Raw genomic sequence first — 20,546 nt, 5'->3', positions numbered from 1 at the left:
GCTTCTCTTGCAGATTAAAAACAAGAAAAGGACAGGGTCAGGGTTAAAGGGGATACCTGGTCAGTTGTACAACTGAATGCATTTATTTTTTGCGTCATCACTGCAGCCATCATGACGCTCAAAAGCCGCGACAGCCGCTGTTTACTTCTGAAGATCACTTTAGAGCCGCCCTAAAAACCCCATTCAAGTTCCACACAAACCTTCAAACAGGTATGTAATGACACATTATATAAACTCTTTATAGTGTTTTATTTACATTTTAGAGGTGATAAGTTGGACAGATGGGGTGAAAAAAAGCTGTTTCCCAACTAGACATATCTCCCCCTTTCACTATCACACAGTAGGTTTCGCTTCCCCACCCGCCATTTTTAAAAAGACCCGAAGGAGCTCATTGCTTTCTTCAATCATGCAGAGACGGGCAGCATGAAGGTCTCATCATTGATTTAGCTGGAAAGGGGAGAAATTGTGCTTTACAATGTTATTCATATTACAGTTGACCTGGAAGTATTGCGTATTTTGGGCGCTATAATAAGGTTGTACGGAACAGCGCTATGTAAAAAAGTGTGTTAGTTACCGTTATATAATCACAATACTACTGTATACAATTGATGTTGTTACAAGGCCAGAACACAGTTTCTATTATGTTTAATGTTATCTAATATGCCTCAATGTATTTAAAGTAACCTTTCAGCTTGAACAGAACACTGTCCCTGTCTCTGCCTTTGAGTCTCAACTCCTAAAAAAGATTTCTCCTATTCTCCTGGTTCCTCTCGTCTGTCTGAGTGGTTGTACAGTACAGTACAGTACGTCTTCCCTTGAGTGACTGATGGAGAAACATTGACATGATGATTCAGAGGAAAGGGGAAGTGCTCAGGCGGATGGCGTCATTGTCCTAGAAAGCATATAATTAGCAGACTGTGGGTTCCTAAAGATCAATACACTCTACTCGCTCAGAGTGTGTGTGGACTGTGGGTTCCTAAAGAGCAATACACTCTACTCGCTCAGAGTGTGTGTGGACGTGTTTTAAAGTCTCCTGTTGTTTATGGCTCTTGGACTCTGTGCAGGGTTGGCACAGTGTGTGGGCAGCCCTTCCTATTACCTACAAACTGTGCACTAATTCCAGTAAAGGTCTATATTAATGGTGCCCAGGACCTTGTTGCATAATGGAGGCACAGCTGACTCCAGATCAGAAGGTAGAGGTAATGCTGTCTAAGACTTTGTGGCACAACGGTAGCACAGCTGACTCCAGATCAGAAGGTAGAGGTAATGCTGTCTAAGACTTTGTGGCACAATGGTTGCACAGCTGACTCCAGATCAGAAGGTAGAGGTGATGCTGCCTAAGACTTTGTGGCACAACGGTAGCACAGCTGACTCCAGATCAGAAGGTAGAGGTGATGCTGCCTAAGACTTTGTGGCACAATGGTAGCACAGCTGACTCCAGATCAGAAGGTAGAGGTGATGCTGCCTAAGACTTTGTGGCACAATGGTAGCACAGCTGACTCCAGATCAGAAGGTAGAGGTGATGGTACACTACTCACCCTGGCTGTGAAGTCCACAGCCGCCCCACGGTTCAGCAGTAATGTGGACACGTTCACGTTTCCATAGTGGGCAGCGATATGCAGTGGCGTGAATCCACTCTGTAACACAGGGGGGCGGACACAGAGAGCGGGAGGGGGAGAGAGAGAGAGAGAGAGACAGAGTGGGTTAGATAGTAGCCTCATTCATGACCCCAAAATCTGACCCTTCACCCTTGACCTCCACCATCCCAGCATGCAGCAGTCGCATCACGTCAACAAAAAGAAAGAAACAAAAGAAAATGAACAGTCAAAATATGTTTTTAAATTGAAGAGGGAGGAAACCAAAGAGAGGAAGGGAAGGAAAGAAATCTTAAAATTCCGTTTCAGAAAATCATGATTCGATTACGAACGTACACACAAATTCTGTAGTGTACGTATACACACAAACACAAACTCAGAAAGATCTCCACCATGCAACTGGTGATCCTACAGTCTGAACAAAATAGAAACAATAGCGTCTACATTTAAATAAATAATAAATAAATATTAAATAATTAATAAATGAAGTAAATAAAAACCAAATACACAAAAAAACTGAAACAGTATTAGTTAAGCACACATTTACAGGACAGAGAAGGGGAAAAAAACCATGACTGTATATTTTATCAACACCAAAGTGCACTATGTCATTGTACTGCATATTGTCATGTTAGGAATTCTAAGAAACCAGAGAGAAATCAAAGCAGGTGGGAGAATTGTGAAACTCTTGGCTTACCTTTCCATTCTGAAAGTCATGGTCCGATTTAATGTGAAAACATTATTTACAAAAGTGTGAAGAATTGTAGACTACGCGATGATTCAAAATGACACATTTAAGGCTGATAGCTGATAATGGTGCAAATTAAGAGACACGATGCATCATGCTATTGGTCCTGCAAACTATCTGCAAAGCACCTGGATACTTTTGGATTGATGTAATATCATGACATTGCAGTATAGTATACTGTATAAAAACATGTTTGAATGCAATAATAATGTACATATATTATTAAAAATGTTGTGTTTTGTCAAATAACATCCATTTAGTTGATAGTGCATGGAAAATATAAATAGATGGCATGCAACACAACATATAGGTGTTCTATATGTTAACAAACACCCTGTCAAAAAGCATTATTCATCATTATCAAAAATGTTTTGTATTAGAGGTGAAATGTATCGGAGGTTTTCAGTAATCAAGCTTGCTGAACTTGTCATAGCACCAATAAAACTACAGAAACTCAACCAATCAAAATAGAAAGGAAGTCAAAAGTACGCACAAAGTAAAAACGAACAGATAACCATTTTCTAACTGAAAGACAAACTACTGAGGTGTGAAAAAATATATATTGCCATGCGTACTTAAGGCCTGGGGGGTGTGATATATGGCCAATATACCACGGCTAAGGGCTGTTCTTAAGCACGATGCAACTCGGAGTGCCTGGACACAGCCCTTAGCCGTGGTATATTGGCCAAATACCAAAAACCCTGAGGTCGCTTATTGCTATTATAAACTGGATACCAATGTGATTCTAGCAGTAAAAATAAAAAGTTTTGTCATACCCATGGTATACGGTCTGATATACCACGGCAGTCAACCAATCAGCAATCAGAGCTTGAACCACCCAGTTTATAATTAGCATTACAGAACAAAATAAAAAAACCTGCGGCTATTTGCCACTGTGCAATGCTATAGACGTGAGGGAAATAAAGACAAAACAGAACAGTGATGTGTTTTATGGTCAAGGTTGGAGTGGTAGACATAGTGGTTATACCTCCGTAGTCCTATTGACCATCATCTGAAGCAGTAGAGACGAGGAAGGGAAAGACTTGAGACATTTCACAAACAGTTGTACAGACGCTCAGAGCTCAGGGTAGTTACACAGTACAAAGAATACTGGCAACGTGGCTAGAGTGGTATGATTCTCTTAAAAAAAACTGCTTTATCGCTAAACTGTGTATGCTTTATAGTATCTTTCCATCCAAAAACCTTCAGATGTTTTACAATGATGGAAGCAAGCCCATGGAGCTATACACAATACTATTATCTATGACCAGGCCTTACTGTCGCTATGCAACAGGCCACAGTGAGGCATGGCAGCCATTTTGTGCCACAAGGCCAAACTCACTAGAGAGTTGCAAATGTATAGTGTTTTTACAATTCAAAGTCAGACTTTAAGACGGGTGGTTATTTCCAAACTAATTCAGGTAAAGTCAGACGACTTTCATGGCTGCGTTTATAATTTTTTTCACTAAATGGTCTTTCGATGAATTAGATCAGCTAGATCAGACCAATTAGTGGAAAAAATATCTGAATTTGGCTACCTGTGTAAATGCAGCCATAGTGTGTGATAGTGGGCGTGTGTGAGAGTGTGATAGTGGGCGTGTGTGATCGTGGGTGTGTGTGATCGTGGGCGTGTGTGAGAGAGTGTGTGTGAGAGAGTGTGTGAGTTTATGTGAGTGTGCTGCACTCTTCATCCACCCTCCTCTGGGTCTCCCCTGTGGCTCATGGTGAAGAGTATTTCATGAAAACAGCTGAGCTGCAAACAGCATGTCATGGCTGTATATATTATGTAATATGATTTAATAACATTAGCATTAGGTCTGACACAAGGACAGTGTTACGTTCATTGACAACATCAATTATAACTGGTGTGCCATGTGTTTATAGCGCGGGGCTGTTGACGACCTGGTGAACCACAACACTGCTAGTTTTAACTCATTCTCTAGTTTTCACTCCTGTTATCGTCCTACACCGAGGACCACATTGGAAATACGATTTTATGTTTTATCCTCTGGGGTTCTTTGTACTTTCAATTGTTTTTTTAAACTGTGCCAGCTGTTTTACCCAAAAGTCAAACAATCAATCAAAAGAACTGATTCAGACCTGGGTAATGCAGATGAGTGGATGTTGGCCAATCAATGACATTAACTGGTCAACCAGCTACGGAAATCAGCAGTGCTGCAGGGATGGCCTTTTGAATATGACTTCAGTTTAGGCTACTGTCTTTCAAAACAAGGGAAACTGCACTTAACTCTAGCCACAGGCCATCCCTACACACCCCACCTCGTTTCCACAGGAATCCCCCAAGGGTGCATGCATACGGCCCTTAAATTGTGATATTCAACAATACGGACAACAGCACACTCCATAGAGTGCTAGACGTAAAGACAGACAGACAGACAGACAGACAGACAGACAGACAGACAGACAGACAGACAGACAGACAGACAGACAGACAGACAGACAGACAGACAGACAGACAGACAGACAGACAGACAGACAGACAGACAGACAGACAGAGACAGACAGACAGACAGACAGACAGACAGACAGACAGACAGACAGACAGACAGACAGACAGACAGACAGACAGACAGACAGACAGACAGACAGACAGACAGACAGACAGACAGACAGACAGACAGACAGACAGACAGACAGACAGACAGACAGACAGACAGACAGACAGACAGACAGACAGACAGACAGACAGACAGACAGACAGACAGACAGACAGACAGACAGACAGACAGACAGACAGACAGACAGACAGACAGACAGACAGACAGACAGACAGACAGACAGACAGACAGACAGACAGACAGACAGACAGACAGACAGACAGACAGACAGACAGACAGACAGACAGACAGACAGACAGACAGACAGACAGACAGACAGACAGACAGACAGACAGACAGACAGACAGACAGACAGACAGACAGACAGACAGACAGACAGACAGACAGACAGACAGACAGACAGACAGACAGACAGACAGACAGACAGACAGACAGACAGACAGACAGACAGACAGACAGACAGACAGACAGACAGACAGACAGACAGACAGACAGACAGACAGACAGACAGACAGACAGACAGACAGACAGACAGACAGACAGACAGACAGACAGACAGACAGACAGACAGACAGACAGACAGACAGACAGACAGACAGACGAAACCAACTACTGGTAAACACCCCAGACAGTCAGACAGGAACTAAGGTCAACGCTGACACATTCTCCTGACACCATTTGCTACTAAAAAGTGTTGTTGTTTATACCATACACCACAAAGTGCTGACAAACTGTATTACTTCCTTACGGGCTTGCACCATTAACAACACATGTTCCTAGCACCACAGACATATGCTAACCCAATGACACAGATGCCCGTTTTAACCAGTAAGCCCTTCCCTCCGGCCGCACCTTGGACTGGACGTCGGCGTTGTGGTCGTTCTGGAGGAGCAGCGCTGCAGACTTGGTGTCGTCCTTGCGGGCGGCGATGTGCAGGGCGGGCAGCCGCACCTTGCCCTTGGTGTCGTTCTCCAGCAGGACGGACACCACCTGGTTGTGGCCCTGCTGGAGGGCGATGGCCAGGGGGGTGAATCCATCCTGGAGGAGGGAGGAGATGGGGAGGGAGGAGTTTAGCATAGCCACAGACAAACAATGGTGATGGATAGAGTTGATATGTAATTATTCAAAACAGAACAAATTGTTTAAAATGGTAGTTGTTGGTAACATATTTATGTCAAGATGTGACTTAAACCGTATGACTACCATAAAGACACACTCCGTCCTCACCTCTGTGGCGGTGCTCTGGTTACCTCCGTTCTCCAGAAGGTAACGTACCACATCTATATGGTTCTCCTGAGAAGCCATGTACAGAGGAGTGAAGCCATTCTGGAGACACAACAGTGCAACATTAGACCTTAGAGCCTAATGAAGACAACAACAACTGTACAGGTAACATCATTTTGGGAAGACACCATATTGTGTAGCATCAATCAATACAACATCAATTTGACTGGCTGTACACCGCACAGTAAGAGGGTATATGCTTAGCCCATATGTCCACAGGTATGTCCATAGACAGGTATGTCCACACCATTTTATGGCCACCGCAATCCTGATCAGTTGGTAGGGATTAGAGACAAAAGCAAGATAGCTGCCGCCTTGCTACTGTATCTCTTACCTGAGACTGAGAGTTAATTTCTGCTCCCTGCTTCACCAGCATCTTCACTACGTCTGCCTGTCCGGCCAGAGAGGCAATGTGGAGGGCTGTGTTCCCTTTCTGGTGGATAGAACACACAGACAGTACTTCTAGCAGTATCAGAGAACAAGGAAAACATGGAGCATTGGGGGGGGTTGAGCTGCTAAAGGAGTGAGTTAAAACACATAACAAGAGGTTCACATTTCACCTCAGACAGAAGGAGAATATCACATCATGAATATATGACAGGAACTGCTTGGCACTGTATAGGCCTAAAAACACAAATGAATACAGGAACTGCTTGGCACTGTATAGGCCTAAAAACACAAATGAATACAGGAACTGCATGGCACTGTATAGGCCTAAAAACACAAATGAATACAGGAACTGCATGGCACTGTATAGGCCTAAAAACACAAATGAATACAGGAACTGCTTGGCACTGTATAGGCCTAAAAACACAAATGAATACAGGAACTGCATGGCACTGTATAGGCCTAAAAACACAAATGAATACAGGAACTGCATGGCACTGTATAGGCCTAAAAACACAAATGAATACAGGAACTGCATGGCACTGTATAGGCCTAAAAACACAAATGAATACAGGAACTGCTTGGCACTGTATAGGCCTAAAAACACAAATGAATACAGGAACTGCATGGCACTGTATAGGCCTAAAAACACAAATGAATACAGGAACTGCATGGCACTGTATAGGCCTAAAAACACAAATGAATACAGGAACTGCATGGCACTGTATAGGCCTAAAAACACAAATGAATACAGGAACTGCATGGCACTGTATAGGCCTAAAAACACAAATGAATACAGGAACTGCTTGGCACTGTATAGGCCTAAAAACACAAATGAATACAGGAACTGCATGGCACTGTATAGGCCTAAAAACACAAATGAATACAGGAACTGCTTGGCACTGTATAGGCCTAAAAACACAAATGAATACAGGAACTGCTTGGCACTGTATAGGCCTAAAAACACAAATGAATACAGGAACATGTATTACTATTACAGTTTGGTATTTCATCTTTACTTAACCTTCAACCTTTCTTATTTAACCTTCAACCTTTCTTATTTAAACTTCAACCTTTCTTATTTAACATTCAACCTTTCTTATTTTACCTTCAACCTTTCTTATTTAACCTTCAACCTTTCTTATTTAACCTTTAACCTTTCTTATTTAACCTTCAACCTTTCTTATTTAACCTTTAACCTTTCTTATTTAACCGTCAACCTTTCTTATTTAACCTTCAACCTTTCTTAACCTTTCTTATTTAAACTTCAACCTTTCTTATTTAAACTTCAACCTTTCTTATTTAACCTTTAACCTTTCTTATTTAAACTTCAACCTTTCTTATTTAAACTTCAACCTTTCTTATTTAAACTTCAACCTTTCTTATTTAAACTTCAACCTTTCTTATTTAACCTTTAACCTTTCTTATTTAACCTTCAACCTTTCTTATTTAACCTTTAACTAGGCAAGTCAGTTAATTAAGAACAAATTCTTATTTACAGTGACGCCCTACCCCCCCCGGCCAAACCTGGACTACGCTGGGCCAATTGTGCGACGCCCTATGGGACTTCCAATCACGGCCGGGTGTGATACAGCCTGGATTCGAACCAGGGACTGTAGTGACGCCTCTTGCACTGAGATGCAGTGCCTTTTGCATTGCCCATGTTTGAATTTCAAGCATACCACACCCAGAGTGCAAATTACAGGGGGCCCAGGGGGGGACTCAGAACCCCTGAATGAGACGCGAGTCCCTCGAAATGCAACAAAGTCTAACTTTGGTGTGGTCTGTAAATAATCCTAATTTAGCTATTCTCCTATTTGTTTAAAATGCTATTTGTACTGCTACACTGGTACATAATAAAATAAATCAAATAAAAACTTATTCCAGATTAAAGTCATGGTTTAAAATATTTTTGTTCCATGTGGCCTAACATCCTGGGACAGTCACATATCTCAGCCATTTTCAGGTGTCCCAACTTTTCTTTCTACAAAAAAGGTCCTTTTGTCAACAAGATGCATTCATTAATTCCGACCCCAAGAGTGTAGACCCAGTAAGTATGTTGACATGCACACTAATAATTCGATATTAAACTGATTATGGCAGTAGACATATTACGCAATAATCATGTAAACACTTCACTCTGCTAATCTTAACCGGTGTAATGTCAAAATAGAAGTAAGCATATGGTTTTCTGAGCAAATCTTTCAAAATATTAGAACACGCAAACATCGCAGACAAAAGTGTCCTCTTTGGCCTCATGGGGTGGAATGTTATTCAAACGTTTCTTAATGTCCCCATTAATAAAGTTTTTTTGTTTGTTGTTTTTTTTACGACAAAAATCCGGTGTTTCTATTTCAAAAAGTTTTTGTTCAGTCTTCTGTGGTGTTTATAAAGTGTAATATTGGGATGCAAACTCAACATGTAATAGATTTCAACTCTATGTCTAACATGGTACAGATGTCTTCTTTTTGTTGAGCCCATAACTATGTGTGAGGTTTATACTGTGTTTAAGACTAACAAGAATCACTCTGTGTGACCCTGATTTAGCCCACTGCAGTAAATGGTTAATTGGCATTACTATATCTGAAACTCAGCTGTATGGAAAATCGGTCTTAACATAGAATGTTTAATAATTGAATATATTGAGTGATATTAGTGCAGACAGTAGGTCAATAAATAAAGTGTATGTTTACAAGCTGCAGAGAGATGCCAGTATGAGGCTAGCTCAGACGGCTAGGTTGGCAATGACAGCTATGGTGAACTTGTCGCTTGTAGCATAGCCTCCCAGGTCTCCTGTGCCCACCCAGATCTGCGCATGTGCTTCCCAAAAAGAACATGTTCGCTGTGATAGAATGTTTATTTTGATTGGTGATTTTCTGCAGAGTGCCTTCAGGTAGCCTGATTTCAGATGTCTCCATGGAAACAGGATTATTAGGGAAATCGTTCTTCTTGCAAAGCATGTAAATACTTATATCAAACTATTATATTATTGTGACTATCCACAAATAATACCACATTTTTGTGTGTATATTTTTGTGTGTATATAACCACATTCGGAGATAATCACCAGATGTCATTACACTTAGAGATTATCACCAGATGTCATCACACTCAGAGACAATCACCAGATGTTATCACACTCAGAGACAATCACCAGATGTCATCACACTCAGAGATAATCACCAGATGTCATCACACTCAGAGATAATCACCAGATGTCATCACACCCAGAGATAATCACCAGATGTCATCACACTCAGAGATAATCAGATATTTTGGAGTGGACGAACATTCGCAGGTAGCCTACTTATAATTTGTTGACAATAAGATGATGTTCAAGCCAAATTAATACATTTTGCTTACTATATATTAGGCCCATAAAAAGAATCATGCACAAGGAGGTCCCACAAAAAAATAGAGACAGCATATATCACAGTATAATTGGCACTCTGATCAAACCTCATATAACTAACTATACCCTACTCCCTCCCTCATTAGTGTTATGACATTTTCGTTACGACACAAATGACTGTCATACCGCCATCGCATTACTCTACAGCAACTCCCATTCATCATTTTATCACCCATCCTCATTCATTCAATCCATCACTGACAACCCAGACAGCCAGGCATATCCACATACATCCATGGCTCAGTGATGGAGTTGAGGGGGCCTCCCTAATGATGCTGTGACACAGACAGCCAGGGATAATGCCTTCCTAATGATGATGTGACACAGGCAGCCAGGGATAATGCCTTCCTAATGATGATGTGACACAGACAGCTAGCGATAATGCCTTCCTAATGATGCTGTGACACAGACAGACAGGGATAATGCCTTCCTAATGATGCCGTGACACAGACAGCCAGGGATAATGCCGGCCTAATGAAGCTGTGACACAGACAGCCAGGGATAATGCCGTCCTAATGATGATGTGACACAGGCAGCCAGGGATAATGCCTTCCCAATGATGCTGTGACACAGACAGTCAGGGATAATGCCGGCCTAATGATGATGTGACACAGACAGCCAGGGATAATGCCTTCCTAATGATGCCATGACACAGACAGCCAGGGATAATGCCCTCCTAATAGTGTGGTGACACAGACAGCCAGGGATAATGCCGTCCCAATGATGATGTGACACAGGCAGTCATGGATAATGCCTTCCCAATGACGCTGTGACACAGACAGCCAGGGATAATGCAGTCCTAATGATGCTGTGACACAGACAGCCAGGGATAATGCCTTCCTAATGATGCTGTGACACAGACAGCCAGGGATAATGCCCTCCTAATGATGTGGTGACACAGACACAGAGAGTTTTCACTCATACCAGCAACAGCCTGGGATTAATCCCTAAACGCTTTTAACTAGGACACATTAACAAGTCACGTCAAGAAACTTGTTTCAGTGACAATCTACCTCAAGTTTGGGGTAGGCCTATTGTGATGTCAAAATACACACTTAAAATTAGTAATGTACAGTAGAAACAATTAAACACGACCCAGTGAATGATGTTCAACACAAGACGAGTCAGTCCTGGATATGGAGTAGTATTAAACAGTTATTTGGAGAGGCACCTCAAATGGCACCATGTCAGCCATTCAAACATTAACCACGGGGCAAAAACACCAACTGTATATTCAACCCCAAAGCCAATTCTTGTTTTGGCCGCCTTTCCTTCCAGTTCTCTGCTGCCAATGACTGGAACGAACTGCAAAAATCACTGAAGCTGGAGACTCATATCTCCCTCACTAGCTTTAAGCACCAGCTGTCAGAGCAGCTCACAGATCACAGCACCTGTACATACTGTATTAATGTATTTATCTGGCTCCTTTGCACCCCAGTATCTCTACTTGCACTTTAATCTTCTGCACATCTACCATTCATGTGTTTAATTGCTATATTGTAATTACTTCGCCACCGTGGCCTATTTATTGCCTTACCTCCCTTATCTTACCTCATTTGCACTCACTGTATATAGACTTTTTCTACTGTATTATTGACTGGATGTTTGTTTATTCCATGTGTAACTCTGTGTTGTTGTACGTGTCTAACTGCTTTGCTTTATCTTGGCCAGGTCACAGTTGTAAATGAGAACTCGTTCTCAACTAGCCTACCTGGTTAAATAAAGGTGAAATATATATATTTTTAAACTGTATCACAATTCCAATGGGTCAGAAGTTTACATACAGTAAGTTGACTGTGCCTTTAAACAGCTTGGAAAATTCAAAAAAATGATGTCATGGCTTTAGAAGCTTCTAAATTGGAGGTGTTGGCCAGGTCGCAGTTGCCTACCTGTTGCCTACCTGGTTAAATAAAGTTGAAAAAAAAATATATATATATATATATATTTATTAAAGTGTTGAATCTACATTTCAACATCTAACAAGTCACACATGTAGCTTAGAAGGAATATGGCTTCTCCATTTCCACAGCTTGGCATTACTACCCCCATTTACATTGAAACTAGCTGTATCCCATTTCCTGCCTGCTACACCCCAGTACTCTGAAGTACTCTCTAGAGTGCACAGTCATGTGACAGGATTAGGTTACAGTGGATTGAGTGTTGGGGACAGTGGGATATGGCTGACTGCCCTGGGTATCGTAGTATAGTCACACTGTGAAAAGGTTATGAGTCAGGTTAATGAAGGACTACAGCCGATCCAGGATTTTGACCTGGTTAACCCCGTGTGTGACACTTTATCCACGCTTCGGGTCCCTAATTTGCAGAACCGATACCTTGAAAGAGCAGACTTTTCTGAGAAATGCATCCCATTTTTGGGGGGTTGTTTGAAAGATTTGATCCCAGTTGGAAAGTACAACATCAAGTCAAAACAAAACAATGCAGAGTTATCCGATTTCACCACTGAAGAAAAACAAAACCTGATGTCATCTTTGGAGTGCTTTCACTTGATTATGATCTTAAGTCCAAAGCAGCTGAGAGAAATATAATTCTGGCCAGAATTCAAGCTCCTAACAAGTCTTTCACAAATCTGCCTCTACTCAGCTGTGGATGAATCAATAGACTACCTACCTGTGCTACGCTCATACTGTGCTAGCCTCACATACTGTACGGTGGAACGGTAAGGGAACCCACCTTGGTGGACGAGTCCACAGCAGAGCCCCTCTCCAGAAGCTCCTGGACCAGCTCCACATGGCCCTCCTTAGCTGCCAGGTGCAAAGCGTTGAGGCCATTCTGAGGAAGAAGAGAAGAAGGGACACACACACAGAAGATAGGTCAACAAAATGGACGATTGACACAAAAATAAAAAAAGGAACGAGAGAAGTGACTGGGTGTACCTCAAGGTCCATAACCTAAAGGTGCCCCTCTCCCTCTCTCGCTCTCGCTCTCCCTCCCTCTCCCTCTCTTGCTCTCCCTCCCTCCCGCTCCCTCCCTCTCCCTCTCTTGCTCTCCCTCCCTCCCGCTCCCTCCCTCCCGCTCCCTCTCTCTCCCGCTTCCTCCCTCTCCCTCCCCCTCTCTCTCTCCCTCCCTCCCGCTCCCTCCCTCTCCCTCCCTCTCTCTCCCTCCCGCTCCCTCCCTCTCCCTCCCTCCCTCACCCTCTCCCTCCCTCTCTCTCCCTCCCTCTCCCTCCCTCCCTCCCCTCCCTCCCCTCCCTCCCTCCCTCCCTCTCCCTCCCTCTCTCCCTCCCGCTCCCTCCCTCTCCCTCCCTCCCTCTCCCTCTCTCTCTCTCCCTCCTTCTCTTGGCTGTGAAACCGTGTTGTCTACTTTCTCTCTTGACGGTGTGACATAGAAATATTAAAGCCACTACTGGAGGTTAGAATTTGCACCGTGTCACAATGGTGGTGGACTAGGGCCAGACCAGGATTTACTATGTAGGCCTGGTGGTATTAATAAAGCCTATCAGTGCGCGTGTGTGTGTGTGCGCGTGTGCGTGCGCGTGTGTGTGTGTGCGCATGCGTGTGTGTGTGTGTGGCAGTCTGGTGTTTGCATGGTGTGTGATTTTGTTCATTGAATGCAAAAGTCCCCAGAACAGCAGAGTCAGGCATTGCTGAGACTCATGCATGGATAGTCTACCTATTAAGCATGGACGGTAGCTGTATATACCGTATACCAGGATATTTGTAAATCTTTCAATACCGTCAATACCGTTGAAACTATTTATTTTATGTTTGTTTTTTTATACATTTGAATATTTGTAGCTACTTAAGTAAATAACTCTAGTCAACTTGTGTAATACGTTAGGAGATAAAAAGATTGCTTTGTTCATTTCAACTGTCACATCATTTTTCACTATGAAGCCAATAGTCCCCAGTCACGTGCTGTTTGTTTACGAGCACACAATGACGAGAGATGCTGTTGTGCAGCATATGGGTGATGTACTTACAATATGGAATTCACAACTAAATGTTTGCCAACTAAATATCTTCTAACTATTAAGTTAACTGTCTAAAATATGTTAAATGCTCTGCAGTTAAGCACTTAATTTGCTAATTAAGTAGCTGGTTAGCTATCTAGCTAAGTGATTAGCTTCTTCCAAAATCAAGCGTCGCTTGGTAGCAGCAGAGAATTCCTTCCTGGATCAAGAGCCTTGCTGTCTAATATTTGTTTTGTGCAGCAAACTGGGAGTATCATTTTTTTGTTTCTTGTATAATAACTCTATGAGCTGGGATGTCTGTCCTGCAAATACTTTAGGTCAGAGAATGTATCAAATGTTTGCAATGCGTGTTTAGTTAGCATTCTCTATGAGATTTTACATATACATGTTAGCATTGCTAAGGCTCAGTGGTGTTTGAAAATAGCACCCATTGTGTTCAGTGCCGGAATGACAGAATATCCCAGTATGGCACAAGGTCGATTTGAAGGTATGACAATCTGGATACCACCCAAGCATTTCCTTTCCAGACACCCATAAGACCTGACCCTAGATCAGAACATCCGTCCAAGACAAACTCAGATATATAAAGACTCAGATATACCAACTGGTCCCAGTTCAATTGGCTAAAGACTAGGTGATTTCCCTCTGTATAATTGCGGTCCTGAACCTAATAAAAGATTGTTGTTGAGGCTATAAATAGATCCTAAATGCCTGGGAAGGAAAGAAATGAAGATTAAATGTCAATATCACTCTAGGCAGATTACCCTGCGGATTAAGGAACCCAAGCATTAATTCCCAAAACACCACAACATGAGGGGATGATTGACAGAATAGGCAAGACGGACGGAGCCAATGAGAGAGGAGAGAAATTAAGGGGCGGGAGGTAAAGAGAGTTTGGCCAATGAGAAGGAGGGAGGATTGAGATGATGAAAGGAAAGCATGACTACTATTGTTTCCCTCATGAATGGCCCTCTTTCAGTCTAATTAAATGTTTTTGCGGATGTAGCGAAATGCTTGAGTTCCTAGCTCCAACAGTGCAGCAACATCTAACAATACACACACATTTAAAAGAAAAATAAGTGAATTACGAAATATAGAAATATTAGGAAGAGCAATGTCGGAGTCCGGAGTGTAAATATCCATCTAATAGCCTAATAGCAGAAGGAGAAGAGTTATAGGGTTATAGTACTCTGTCTTGTGGGCCGGGGGGCGAGTACCAGTGGCCCAGCACTGATTCAACTACTCTTTCACCAGGGAGAATATGTCTAGTGTTTCAAAAGGGCCGCTCAGTCAATATGTAATCTCCTCTGTAGCCTGGTCAGCCCAAAGAGACTATGTCACGCGGACCCTGCTTATAATGAACTGAACCGCTCCTGAGGGTCCCTGTACTTAAAGCAAGGCCCCCCCATCGATGGGGGAAACTATGTTTAGGACTGGTAGTGTGAATAAATGGGTATACTCTACACTTGTCTACAAAAGAAGTGTGTCATATATTCTACAAGAAAAGTGTGGGATGTTTTGTGCACTGCCCTGAAGGAGCCTGTTGTATAACATAGAGGGAGGCGGAAACACACGCTGCATTTGACGTAGAAGGATGCACCACCTGCTCAGTTAGCCTGTCACTTAGCAGTGAAAACCAGCTCTATTTCCAGCTCTATTTCAGTATTGTGTAATTGTAGGGCCTTGCCCCAACACTGTACTGACGGCAAAATGTAGAGGGTAGACAAACACCTTACAAACTCCCCGTAGAGGTCACAGTTGTAAATGAGAACTTGTTCTCAAATAGCCTACCTGGTTAAATAAAGGTAAAAAAAATCTCCTCAGAGATGTAATTGGGGATAACTGAGGTCCACACTCCAATCTAGTTGGTGGTGGTAATGCACCTTAAAGTTGGTTGCCCACCGCCATATAAAGTCCAAAGAAGAAGAAGAAGCCGGAAGGAGGAGAGATACCCAGAAACAAACTTTTACCCTTTAATCTGTGGATTAATTGTTGGAGTAGAGGACCTTGTGCATTTCAGGTAAAATAACAACCAAATGTTTATATTCCAGGACAAATTAGCTAGCAACAGCAAGCTAGCTAGCTAAATTGCCATAAATGTTTAATGCTTTTTGACCTGTCCCCAAATTAATATAGTTGGTTCAGAGTTAATTTTGATATTCAACCTGCTTGTCCTGATTGAGTCTGATGGGGGTGGACAAAATCAACATACGTGCGCAGTGTGGATAGCATGTCAGGCTGCACACGCTGTTCTCTCATCAAGTGATCATATTTTCACCCATTAGACTATCCTCAATTGAATCTTGTCTTTACTAATATATAACATTAGTTTTGATTTAGAATGACCCATTATCAAATGGACAGGAACAGGAACAGGGGCAAGACAAAAATACATGTCATCCATATGCACTGGAATAGCGAATGGAGGCCACTTTCCTGTCTGTACGTTTAGCGAATGGAGGCCACTTTCCTGTCTGTACGTTTAGCGAATGGAGGCCACTTTCCTGCCTGTACGTTTAGCGAATGGAGGCCACTTTCCTGTCTGTATGTTTAGCGAATGGAGGCCACATTCCTGTCTGTACGTTTTTCACTCATGTGGATAGGCTGCTCCGGTTATTTCGCTGTGAGACAGGTGATATTCTCCAATTTGGGAAACCAAGGGAAATCTGTTCGGGAACATTACATTTACATTACATTTACATTTAAGTCATTTAGCAGACGCTCTTATCCAGAGCGACTTACAAATTGGTGCGTTCACCTTAAGACATCCAGTGGAACAGCCACTTTACAATAGTGCATCTAAATCTTTTAAGGGGGGTGAGAAGGATTACTTTATCCTATCCTAGGTATTCCTGAAAGAGGTGGGGTTTCAGGTGTCTCCGGAAGGTGGTGATTGACTCCGCTGTCCTGGCGTCGTGAGGGAGTTTGTTCCACCATTGGGGGGCCAGAGCAGCGAACAGTTTTGACTGGGCTGAGCGGGAACTGTACTTCCTCAGTGGTAGGGAGGCGAGCAGGCCAGAGGTGGATGAACGCAGTGCCCTTGTTTGGGTGTAGGGCCTGATCAGAGCCTGGAGGTACTGAGGTGCCGTTCCCCTCACAGCTCCGCAGGCAAGCACCATGGTCTTGTAGCGGATGCGAGCTTCAACTGGAAGCCAGTGGAGAGAGCGGAGGAGCGGGGTGACGTGAGAGAACTTGGGAAGGTTGAACACCAGACGGGCTGCGGCGTTCTGGATGAGTTGTAGGGGTTTAATGGCACAGGCAGGGAGCCCAGCCAACAGCGAGTTGCAGTAATCCAGACGGGAGATGACAAGTGCCTGGATTAGGACCTGCGCCGCTTCCTGTGTGAGGCAGGGTCGTACTCTGCGGATGTTGTAGAGCATGAACCTACAGGAACGGGCCACCGCCTTGATGTTAGTTGAGAACGACAGGGTGTTGTCCAGGATCACGCCAAGGTTCTTAGCGCTCTGGGAGGAGGACACGATGGAGTTGTCAACCGTGATGGCGAGATCATGGAACGGGCAGTCCTTCCCCGGGAGGAAGAGCAGCTCCGTCTTGCCGAGGTTCAGCTTGAGGTGGTGATCCGTCATCCACACTGATATGTCTGCCAGACATGCAGAGATGCGATTCGCCACCTGGTCATCAGAGGGGGGAAAGGAGAAGATTAATTGTGTGTCGTCTGCATAGCAATGATAGGAGAGACCATGTGAGGTTATGACAGAGCCAAGTGACTTGGTGTATAGCGAGAATAGGAGAGGGCCTAGAACAGAGCCCTGGGGGACACCAGTGGTGAGAGCGCGTGGTGAGGAGACAGATTCTCGCCACGCCACCTGGTAGGAGCGACCTGTCAGGTAGGACGCAATCCAAGCATGGGCCGCGCCGGAGATGCCCAACTCGGAGAGGGTGGAGAGGAGGATCTGATGGTTCACAGTATCGAAGGCAGCCGATAGGTCTAGAAGGATGAGAGCAGAGGAGAGAGAGTTCGCTTTAGCAGTGCGGAGTGCCTCCGTGATACAGAGAAGAGCAGTCTCAGTTGAATGACTAGTCTTGAAACCTGACTGATTTGGATCAAGAAGGTCATTCTGAGAGAGATAGCGGGAGAGCTGGCCAAGGACGGCACGTTCAAGAGTTTTGGAGAGAAAAGAAAGAAAGGATACTGGTCTGTAGTTGTTGACATCGGAGGGATCGAGTGTAGGTTTTTTCAGAAGGGGTGCAACTCTCGCTCTCTTGAAGACGGGAGGGACGTAGCCAGCGGTCAGGGATGAGTTGATGAGCGAGGTGAGGTAAGGGAGAAGGTCACCGGAAATGGTCTGGAGAAGAGAGGAGGGGATAGGGTCAAGCGGGCAGGTTGTTGGGCGGCCGGCCGTCACAAGACGCGAGATGTCATCTGGAGAGAGAGGGGAGAAACAGGTCAGAGCACAGGGTAGGGCAGTGTGAGCAGAACCAGCGGTGTCGTTTGACTTAGCAAACGAGGATCGGATGTCGTCGACCTTCTTTTCAAAATGGTTGACGAAGTCATCTGCAGAGAGGGAGGAGGGGGGGGGGGGAGGGGGGGGGAGGGGGAGGAGGATTCAGGAGGGAGGAGAAGGTGGCAAAGAGCTTCCTAGGGTTAGAGGCAGATGCTTGGAATTTAGAGTGGTAGAAAGTGGCTTTAGCAGCAGAGACAGATGAGGAAAATGTAGAGAGGAGGGAGTGAAAGGATGCCAGGTCCGCAGGGAGGCGAGTTTTCCTCCATTTCCGCTCGGCTGCCCGGAGCCCTGTTCTGTGAGCTCGCAATGAGTCGTCGAGCCACGGAGCGGGAGGGGAGGACCGAACCGGCCTGGAGGATAGGGGACATAGAGAGTCAAAGGATGCAGAAAGGGAGGAGAGGAGTGTTGAGGAGGCAGAATCAGGAGATAGGTTGGAGAAGGTTTGAGCAGAGGGAAGAGATGATAGGATGGAAGAGGAGAGAGTAGCGGGGGAGAGAGAGCGAAGGTTGGGACGGCGCGATACCATCCGAGTAGGGGCAGTGTGGGAAGTGTTGGATGAGAGCGAGAGGGAAAAGGATACAAGGTAGTGGTCGGAGACTTGGAGGGGAGTTGCAATGAGGTTAGTGGAAGAACAGCATCTAGTAAAGATGAGGTTGAGCGTATTGCCTGCCTTGTGAGTAGGGGGGAAGGTGAGAGGGTGAGGTCAAAAGAGGAGAGGAGTGGAAAGAAGGAGGCAGAGAGGAATGAGTCAAAGGTAGACGTGGGGAGGTTAAAGTCGCCCAGAACTGTGAGAGGTGAGCCGTCCTCAGGAAAGGAGCTTATCAAGGCATCAAGCTCATTGATGAACTCTCCGAGGGAACCTGGAGGGCGATAAATGATAAGGATGTTAAGCTTGAAAGGGCTGGTAACTGTGACAGCATGGAATTCAAAGGAGGCGATAGACAGATGGGTAAGGGGAGAAAGAGAGAATGACCACTTGGGAGAGATGAGGATCCCGGTGCCTCCACCCCGCTGACCAGAAGCTCTCGGGGTGTGCGAGAACACGTGGGCGGACGAAGAGAGAGCAGTAGGAGTAGCGGTGTTGTCTGTGGTGATCCATGTTTCCGTCAGTGCCAAGAAGTCGAGGGACTGGAGGGAGGCATAGGCTGAGATGAACTCTGCCTTGTTGGCCGCAGATCGGCAGTTCCAGAGGCTACCGGAGACCTGGAACTCCACGTGGGTCGTGCGCGCTGGGACCACCAGATTAGGTGGCGCGGCCACGCGGTGTGGAGCGTTTGTATGGTCTGTGCAGAGAGGAGAGAACAGGGATAGACAGACACATAGTTGACAGGCTAGAGAAGAGGCTACGCTAATGCAAAGGAGATTGGAATGACAAGTGGACTACACGTCTCGAATGTTCAGAAAGTTAAGCTTACGTAGCAAGAATCTAATTGACTAAAATGATTAAAATGATACAGTACTGCTGAGGTAGGCTAGCTGGCAGTGGCTGCGTTGTTGACTTTGTAGGCTAGCTGGCAGTGGCTGCGTTGTTGACACTACACTAATCAAGTCGTTCCGTTGAGTGTAAAGTTTCTACAATGCTGCTATTCGGGGGCTAGCTGGCTAGCTAGCAGTGTTGATTACGTTACGTTGCGTTAAAAGAACAACAATAGCTGGCTAGCTAACCTAGAAAATCGCTCTAGACTACACAATTATCTTTGAAACAAAGACGGCTATGTAGCTAGCTATGTAGCTAGCTACGATCCAACAAATCACACCGTTGGGACTGTAATGAAATGAAATGAAAATGTGATACTACCTGTGGAGCGAAGCGGAATGCGACCGGAATGCGAAAGTTCTATTCAGTAGACGTTGGCTAGCTGTTGGCTAGCTAGGAGTGACTCCTACGTTAAGGACGACAAATAGCTGGCTAGCTAACCTCGGTAAATTAAGATAATCACTCTAAGACTACACACTCTAAACTACACAATTATCTTGGATACGAAGACAGCAAAGACAACTATGTAGCTAGCTAACACTACACTAATCAAGTCGTTCAGTTGAGTGTGATAATTACTACAGTGCTACGGTAGACGGTGAACGTTTGCTAGCTGGCTATAAGAACATTGATAGTAACATGTTTTCAAAACAAAACATAAACTGTT

The 20,546-nt window shown here is 44.3% G+C and overlaps 1 protein-coding gene across 1 annotated transcript in view; it reads right to left on the bottom strand.

Moving 5' to 3' along the window:
* The window catches only part of LOC115133654 (microtubule-associated protein futsch-like), a 225,581-nt gene that overhangs the window by 99,539 nt on the left and 105,496 nt on the right, over positions 1-20,546 (bottom strand). The window contains exons 3-7 of the mRNA XM_065021938.1: positions 12,697-12,795; positions 6,541-6,639; positions 6,150-6,248; positions 5,775-5,960; positions 1,539-1,637 (exon numbers count right to left, since the gene is read on the bottom strand). Of these exons, the coding sequence (XP_064878010.1) occupies positions 1,539-1,637; positions 5,775-5,960; positions 6,150-6,248; positions 6,541-6,639; positions 12,697-12,795 (582 nt within the window). The remainder of the gene's footprint in view (positions 1-1,538; positions 1,638-5,774; positions 5,961-6,149; positions 6,249-6,540; positions 6,640-12,696; positions 12,796-20,546) is intronic.

This window comes from Oncorhynchus nerka, linkage group LG8, assembly GCF_034236695.1.
Source record: "Oncorhynchus nerka isolate Pitt River linkage group LG8, Oner_Uvic_2.0, whole genome shotgun sequence".
NCBI classification, from domain to species: domain Eukaryota; kingdom Metazoa; phylum Chordata; class Actinopteri; order Salmoniformes; family Salmonidae; genus Oncorhynchus; species Oncorhynchus nerka.
This window is presented reverse-complemented; position numbering and strand designations above follow the sequence as displayed.